The sequence below is a fragment of the Priapulus caudatus genome, unplaced genomic scaffold (assembly GCF_000485595.1).
Source record: "Priapulus caudatus unplaced genomic scaffold, Priapulus_caudatus-5.0.1 Scaffold1913, whole genome shotgun sequence".
Lineage (NCBI taxonomy): Eukaryota > Metazoa > Priapulida > Priapulimorpha > Priapulimorphida > Priapulidae > Priapulus > Priapulus caudatus.
In genome coordinates, this window is record NW_014578974.1 from 14,911 (window position 1) to 24,137 (window position 9,227).

Below are 9,227 nucleotides of genomic sequence, written 5' to 3' on the forward strand. Positions count from 1 at the left end.
ACACACACACGCACACGCACGCGCACATACACACACACGCGCGCGCACGCGCACACACACACACAACCGCTCGCTCACATGCCCTTAAGTTATTTATGACTGACTGACTTACTACTCATGATAAATACGTTATTTATTTGTGTCCTTGTCCTTCGTGTCTGCATATTGCCTTCACAGAAGTTTCGAGATTTACGAATCAATATTTCTATATGCGCTCGACGGACACGTACAATGATAGCGCTCGCGTCTTTTGAAGGTGATATATTATATTATATGTTATTATAACCCTGTACGTTTCACACCTGTGTGTTCACCCTATTATCTGTAATTAGCACCTGGCACACTTGTGTGCTCACCCTATCACCTGTAAGTAGCACATGACACACCTGTGTGTTCACCCTATCACCTGTAATTAGCACATGACACACCTGTGTGTTCACCCTATCACCTGTAATTAGCACCTGGCGCACCTGTGCTTGCAGGCGGCTGGTGGATAAGCTGGAGAACATGAAGCGGAATGCGATGGGGAACGGAGAGAGTCAGTGCATCCTCTGCGGAGACGAGTTCGGCATCCTCGGCGCCTCCCCGACCCACTGTGACGACTGCAGGAAGGTAGGCGACGCAGCGAAGGAAGCCAGGAAGCTGTGAAGCCATGTCTCATCCCGTTACGACGACGTCTTACTAAGTGTCACCATGTGTCACCGTCGTGTTACCACTGGTTATCATGTGTTATCATGCGTTATCGTATGTTGTCATGTGTTTTATTGTGTGTTATCATGTGTTGTCATGTGTTTTATTGTGTGTTATCATGTGTTGTCATGTGTTTTATTGTGTGTTATCATGTGTTACCATGTGTTATCGTACGTTACAATGTGTTATGTTACAATGTTATAATGTGTTTCCATACGTTATGTGTTATCATATTTTATCATGTGCTATTATGTGATATTATGTGTTTCCATGTGTTATGATGTGTTATCATGTGTTATCATGTGTTTTCATGTGTTACCATGCGTTATAATGTGTTATTACTTGTTATCATGTGTTTCCACGTGTTATCACGTGTTATCACGTGTTTTCAGATGTTACCAGGTGTTACCATGTATCTCCAGGCATTAATATGTGTTATTATACACTTTCTCCGTTGTTTTTTTCCTACTCGCAGGCCGTGTGCACCAAGTGCGGTGTAGACACGACGAATTCACACAACCAGCCGCTGTGGCTCTGTAAGATCTGCAGCGAGCAACGAGAGGTGAGCAACCCAGCTTCTGAAGTAGCAGCAGTAGTGGTGGTAATACAGTAGCAGTAGCAGTAGCAGTAGCAGCAGTAGCAGTAGTAGCAGTAGCAGTAGCAGCAGTAGCAGTAGTAGCAGCAGCAGCAGTAGCAGCAGCACCACCACCACCACCAGCAGCAGCAGCAGCAGCAGCAGCAGCAGCAGCAGACAGCAGGCAGACACAGCACACAGCAGCAGCAGCAGCAGCAGAGCACAAGCAGAACGAGCCAAATCACAGCAGCAACGCAGCAGAAGCAGCAGCAGCCAGCGCAACAGCAGCGCAACGCCAGCAGGCAGCCAGCAGCGCGCGTGAACGACATTATTTAAGTACAGGAATCCATGGTCGCTGGTTAACTCGGCGCAGACTAAGTGACTGCGGGCTCTCGTACGCCTACATCATGTTAATAAGAGAAAGAAGAGAGAGAGTGAGAGAGAGAGAGAGGAGAGATGAGACGAGAGAGAGAGAGAGAGAGAGAGAGAGATGCAGAGCAGTGAGAAGTTGTAGAGTGAAGTGAGTGAAGTGAGAGTTGAGAGTGAGGAGAGACAGAGAGAGAGAGAGAGAGAGAGAGAGAGAGAGAGAGAGGAGAGAGACAGTGAGAGAGAGAGAGTGAGAGAGAGAGAGAGAGAGAGAGGAGAGAGTGAGAGTGAGAGTGAGAGTGAGAGAGAGAGAGAGAGAGTAGAGAGAGAGAGAAGAGAAGAGAGTGAGAGTGAGAGTGATGAGTTGAGAGTGAGAGTGGAGAGGGAGAGAGCGAGAGGGAGAGGGAGAGGGAGAGAGAGAGAGTGAGAGTGGAAGAGAGAACGAGCGAGTGAGGAGAGAGAGAGAGAGAGAGAGAGAGAGAGAGAGAGAGTAGATAAGAGAGCAAGAGAGGAGAGATGAGAAGAGAGAGAGAGGGTGAGAGCGGAGAGAGGAGAGAGAGAGAAAGAGAGAGAAAGAGGAGAGAAAGAGAGAGAGACAGAGAGAGACGAGGAAAGAGAGAAAGAAGAGAGAGATGATATGAGAGAGAGAGAGAGTGGAGAGAGAGAGAGCGATAGTGAGAAAGATGGAGAAGCGGAAGAGAGAGAAGAGAGAGAGAAGAAAATAAGAAAGGATACCTCAAAGGCCTCAAATCAATGCCTCAATCACCGCGGAAAACGTTCGAGAGTCGAGTTGCCAAGCTAACATGCCCGCGCAACACGTTGAGTTTTTTATGCAAGTAAAGAATGACGCCATGGTAAATTACGTCAAGCGAAAAATCCGCCTGCACACGGGTAAATGACCCTCATGCGCCATTTTACGTTGAGTTAAAATATATTCACGTGTGCGCCGGGCTTAACACCAGGTTGCTCGATCTACCACGGTGGCCGTACGGACCGCGTAGAGATATATCCACTTCCGCCCATCACGGCATGTCTATGCAAAGCAGAACCGCCATGCTAAGTAAAATCAACCCTAGCAAACGAGCGATAGCTTAGTAAGGCCAAAAAAAATATAGGTGTGTTAACGGCTTTCCCGATGACCCATATTTATTCCAAGGACCATAAACATTTATGTGCATATTTGCTTTAAAAAGTCAGAAAAAAAATTTCTGAAAATATGAATGCGACAGCTTCTGCCTTTCAGACAAGGCACAATACGCTACATCATTCGGACATGGTTCGTACATAAATATTTCAAGAAAAATAAAATGTTTTCGCCTACCTACCTACCCTATTTTTTTCGACGGTAACCACACATATAATTTGGTTTGGCTAAAGGCAGCGTGTCAAGAGAAGGACGATCTATATTAATTGTAAGCAGCGGTGAATTGATTAGGTAAATGTGTGTGTGTGTGTGTGTGTGTGGCGTGGCGTGTGTGTGTGTGCGTGCGGTGCGTGCGCTGCGTGCGTTGCGTGCGTGCGTGCGTGCGTGCGTGCGTGCGTGCTTAGCGTGCGCTGTGTGTGCGGCCAGCGGTCGGGCTGTCAGCTATAGCTGTGAGAGAGTCTGTAGAGGCGTGCGTCTGAGTGAGCGAACTTGTGAGCTACTGTGAGTTTTCTGTGAGTTCTGTGAGCTTAGTGCTGAATGAGAGCGGCGTGCGGTTGAGCGAGCGTCCTTCTCGTCGTTTGCAAAGCAATTCTCGAAGCGATAAAGCAGTATTGCCTGCATTATGCGGCGTGCAGGCTGCCGAGCGCGGCGATCTATCTAAAACGGCAAGTTCTACTAACGTCGCGCGCTTCCGTTTGCAATATTTGTGTTGCACTATTGCACAATACGTGATGAGTGCTTGTGCCGTGCTGTGCGTGCTGTACGTGTGTGTGTCGTGCGGCTGGCGTGCGTGCGCGTGTGCGTGACGGTGTCGTGAGTGCGTGAGTGTGCGTGCGGGATGTGTGGCGTGTGTTTGCCGTAGCTATGCGTTAGTATGTCATTTTTTGCATGTCTTTTTTATTTTATTTTATTTTTTTTTTTATTTTTTATGCGGAATCTTTTTGACGCAATAAGAAAGCCTAATCCTCACACACCACACACACACAACACACAACACACACACACACACACACACACACACAACACACGCACACGCACACGCACACGCAACACATCACACACACACATCACACACACACACACACACGCACACGCCACACGCACACGGCACAACACAACAACCACACACACACACACATACACACACACACCACAACACGCACACACAACACACACACACATCACACACACGCCACGAATACACACACACACACACACGACCACACACACACACACGCAATGCACGAATACCACCACACACCACGGGACACGCACGCACCACTGCCACGCACGCACGCACGAGCACGCACGCAACGCACGAACACACAACCACGCACTACACACACACACGCACCACAGCACGCACACACACAACTACACGCCGCCACGCACACACACACGCACACACATTCAAACACGCCACACACACACCACACACACATCACACACACACACACATCACACACACAGCACACACACACCGCCCCCAACGCACGCGATGCACGCACGCACGCACACACACACACACACACACCACACAATCAGCGCACACACACAGACACACACCAACACACACACACACACACACACACACACACACCGACACGCCCGATCCCCCCACACGAATTTCCTAACATCCAACCTCACTCCCGCGACGCAGAGAAAAATTGAATTTAAGAGTGGCGAAAAAACGCCAGAGCGCGACTAGCGGAGCACGTAGAGGCAATAACCAGGCCAGCGTAATGCGCAGCAAGTAATGAGCGAACAAAAATCTCAGCACGCGTAAAACTGCGATTTCAATTTTCTGTCGATTTATGTTTTTCGACGAATACGATATTCGCGCATGCGGGGGCAATTCTCGGCGAGTCTATGAGCGATTATTACAATAAGTCACCACATGATAAGCATACATGATAAGCATACATGATAAGCATATATGATAACACTAAATGATTAAGCATATACGGATAAGGAATACTAGAATAGACTACTCACTGCTGCGCTTGCTGCTGCTGCTGGTGCTGGTGTGCTGCTGTGCTGCCTGCTGGCTGCTGCTGCTGCTGCTGCTGCATGCTGTACTGTCTGCTGCTGCTGGCGCTGCTGCTGCTGCTGCTGCTGCTACTTACACTACTACTACTCTACAACATACTACTACTACACTACTAGTACTACTACATACTACTACTAGCTAGCTACTACTACTACTGTCACTACGACTGCTGTGCTACTATGCTGCTACTGCTGTCTACTTGCTACTACTACCTACTCTATTGCTAGCTGCCTACTATCTACTACTACTACTAACTATACTACTACAACAATATACAAATACTATAATCATAATATAATATAGTATACTATATCTGGCGTAATTGTTACTCAACGTGAAGAATTTCCACATCTCTCCTCCGCAGATGTGGAAGACGATCGGGCAGCCCTGGTTCTTCAAGGGCAATCCCCAAGTTACGTGATCCCGGACAAGAAGGCATCCGCGGGCAAGGTGGGGCCGCGCTGAACATTGAGGCGCCGCGGCGCGCGAGGAGGACTCCAAGAGCTAACAACAGTGGTCGCCGCGGACGAGGTCAGGTAGGTCGTGTCAAGTTTGTCGCCGGGCAGAGGTCAGGGTAGGCTCGCGTCAAACGGCGTGCGGGCCGAGAGTTAGGGTAGGTCGTGTCAAGCGTCGTGCGCTGTGCGAGGTCAGGTACGTCGCGTCAAGTCGTGCGTGGCGAGGTCATGGGTAGGTGAGCTGGTCACAGTCGTGTGAGCGTAAAGTCAGGGTAAGTCGGTCAAGGCTCGTGGGGCGAGGTCAGGGTAGGTTGTGTCAAGGTCGTGTGGGTAAAGTCAGGGTAGGTCGTGTCAAGGTCGTGTCGGCGAGGGCAGGTAGGTCGCATCAGGGTCATGGCGGCGAGGTCAGCGGTAGGCGCGTCAGGGTCGGCAATGTGTCGCATCAAGGTCGTGCGGCGAGGTCAGGGTAGGTCGCATCAAGGTCGGCATATGTTGCATCAAGGTTGCGCATGCGATGGTCAGGGTAGGTCGCATCAAGGTCGGCATATGTTGCCATCAAGGTCGGCGCGGCAAGGTCAGGGTAGGTCGCGTCAGGTCGCGCAGGCGAAGGTCAGGGTAGGTCGCATCAAGGTCGGCATCTGTTGCATCAAGGTCGCGCAGGCGAGGTTAGGGTAGGTCGCATCAAGGTCGTGCACACCACGGACGCCCTCTGGTGATGACGCTGTTTGGTAAGTGATAGGGGACGGTGTTTCACAAACCCATTATATGTAAAAATGGTGCCGATCGCAATATATGCAGTTAAATACGGCCATCTTGCAGTTTTCATCTCACATATGTGGATGTACTGACAACTGGGTGTGCTGTTAGTCTAAGAAAATGATGGTTCTCATAAAAAATCTCCCGTAATGGATGGTTTGACAAGCCTTTGAGTATAAATAATGCTGCTGCTGCTTTCTAAGAAAAATGTTTGCGCTCCAACTCAAGACGAAATGCGATTTGCTCTCGCGCGTTCCGTGCGTCCGTACTAACGAGTGCGGCGGTGGCGCCCCCTGTGCGTGTTTCAGCGAGCTACGGCGACAGCGACGACCGCGAAAGCGAGACGGACAGCGATGAGGATGAGATCAGCATTGGCAAGGCCTCGCGCCAGAAACAACGCGACTCACTCGGTAAGATTCCCTCACCCCGGCCCACCTCGCCCGGCTTATAATATACACATCACCACCCACCCCACTATCCTTCCCTCTGCGACCTTTTCCCAAGCGACCTCCTCTCTCGGCAGGGCTGGCGCGCTCCACATACCACCCACGACCTCCCAGCGACCCTCTCTCTCTGGCCTCCCGACATACAGCCCACAACCTTCCCACGACCCTCTCTCTCTGGCCCTCCACATACACCACGACCCTCCTTGTGACCCTCTCTCTCTGGCCTTCCCCATACACCCACGACCTTCCCCGGCCACACTCCTACGACTCCTCCCTGCGACTCTCCCCCCATGACCCTCTCCACGACGCATCCCCCACGAGCCTCCCGCCACGACCCTCCCCCACTGGCCCTCCCTCCCACACACCCCACCGTCGCCCGTGCTTACGTGCGTGATTGCATGGCTGCGCCTCCGTGAAAGCGGCTCGGCGTATTTCTCGATGTTTGCCGCCTGCATTCTCCGGCGTTTCTTAATAAATGCTCGCTCGACCGATAGAAGGCGACTGAGCACAGCGAGCCAGTGGAGGACGTTTCTGTTTGATCTGCAAGATTCATGAGAAAGATGAAAAGAAAGAGATGAAGGAGAAGGGACGGAGAGAGAGAGAGACAGGCAGTCAGAGAGAATGAGAGAGGGGAGAGAAAGAGAGGCAGACAGAGTGAATGAGAGAGAGGAGAGAGGGAGAGGGAATTAGAGAAGAGAGCGAGTGAGAGGGGGAGGGAGGAGGAGCGAGAGAGAGAGAGAGAGAGAGATATATAAAGAGAGAGAGATAGAGATAGAGACAGACAGAGAGAGAGGGGGGAGTGAGGGGCGAGAGAGAGTGAGAGAGAGAGAGAGAGAGAGAGAGAGAGAGAGAGAGATATAGAGACAGACAGACAGAGAGAGAGGTGAAGGGAGATAGAGAGAAAGAGAAAAAAAACGAAAGATTGAGTCTCTCCACTATGATATCTCTGTATTTTTCCTAAGCTATGCTTTCTCTTTCGCATCGCTTTATAAAGGAGGGCAGCAGCAGCAGCAGGCGACCAGTATGACAATAGGTACGGACACCGATGTCAGTTACTATAGTGCTCATAGGGTCTATGTCTCACAGGGTACTGCCGGAACGTACCCTGGTACGTCCGGTATACCGAACGTACCTGGTACTATCTAATATGTTTATGGGTTAGGGTTAGGGAGTAGGCGTAGGCAACTCCCTAGACTCGTTAGTGGAGTAGGCGAGGTACGGTCCGGCATATTAGATAGTACCAGGGTACGTTCCGGCAGTACCCTGGGGGACATAGACCCTCTCAGCGTTACTAGTTGTATTCCTGGCTGTTAGGATATAGAGCCACCCTACTGATATACAAGTCTAAAATTGACTACGTCACGAATTTTCTATGGTAAAATTTGTAAAATTTTTGTTGCCATTTTTTTACATTAAAAGTAAAAACTAACGGGACTAAACGTATCCTCAAATTGTTACCTGATAACATTGTTTCTCAACTAGTTAAAAATCCAAAAAACCTGGACGATTTGATATTGTGGTCCTGACATTAATTGCTTGCTATGGGCTATGTATGAGTCACGAGTGTATGTTCACATCGAACAATATAGTAAAACAGGAAGTATCATGCAGCAATTTAACCATAACAAGTGAACAGAATTACTTACATTTTGTGAAAAAGGGGAAATGTATTTTTAATTTTTACTATTTACGGTGACGTAATCACTTTAATCTAGACACGCACCTACCCCCTCTCGACTCTTTGATGTTAGTTTCCTAGTTTAGAGTAGCCAGTCGGCGTGACTAATGCTATGGTGGCAGATGTGCGAATGGTGTTTTTTTTATCTTCGATAGATTGGCAGAGCGCACGCACCAAAGCTTCACCCACGCACGCAAACGCGTGTCTGTGCTACCCTCCCCCAGCTGTGCAGAAGTGTTACCCTCCCCCAGCTGTGCAGAAGTGCTACCCTCCCCCAGCTGTTACCCTCCCCCCGCTGTGCAGAAGTGTTAACTGTGGTGATAGTGTAGACTGTGGTTATAGCATAGGCTGCAGTGATAGTGGTGTAGGCGGTGGTAGATAAATGTTATAACATCTGTAAATAGAAACCGCTGCCTCGCGATTCTACAGAAATAATATCTTTGCCATAGACGTTCACCCTTCCCCACTAGTCCCCCTCCCCCACCCACCCCTGTGATGCGGTTTGTCTTGATTAGTGTGGCTCGTTGTCATGGTGATATTGGAAACAATCGGGTTCTAAGTCGTCTACTTAGCCTCGCAGTTTTACCGCGGGCTTCGTTCAAATATTCATTAGTCACGTTGCGGAGAAGCCAAGAGCACCTGCCTCCTCGATCTGACTAATGAGCTGATAGAACGTGCTGCAGCCTATACTAATACAAAGAGAGAGAGAGAGAGAGCGAGAGAGAGAGAGAGAGAGAGAGAGAGGGGGAGAGAGAGAGAGAGAGAGAGAAGAGAGAGAGAGAGAGAGAGAGAGAGAGAGAGAGAGAGAGAGAGAGAGAGACGAGAGAGCAGAGACTAGCATTGCAGGGCTATACTAACATACAGAGAGAGAGAAGAGAAATCGCAAACACGTGCATACCATACAGTCTACTCTAATAATAGCGCTACGGGCCTTCATCGCTCCGGCAGATGTCGCCTGCAGGTAGCTCTCTAGCTTTGTAGATGGCGGCTGCAGTAGCTGCTTTAGCTTGTAGATGGCGCTGCATGACTGTCTGGCTTCGGAGATGGCGCTATCTTAGAGGGCGTGGC

The 9,227-nt window shown here is 49.8% G+C and overlaps 1 protein-coding gene across 1 annotated transcript in view; it reads left to right on the top strand.

Moving 5' to 3' along the window:
- Positions 1 to 5,245, top strand: part of LOC106817893 (rab effector Noc2-like) — a 6,167-nt gene extending 922 nt beyond the window's left edge. The window contains exons 2-4 of the mRNA XM_014822603.1: positions 483 to 612; positions 1,166 to 1,252; positions 5,189 to 5,245. Coding sequence (XP_014678089.1) covers positions 483 to 612; positions 1,166 to 1,252; positions 5,189 to 5,245 — 274 coding nt within the window. The remainder of the gene's footprint in view (positions 1 to 482; positions 613 to 1,165; positions 1,253 to 5,188) is intronic.
- Positions 5,246 to 9,227: the final 3,982 nt, after the last annotated feature.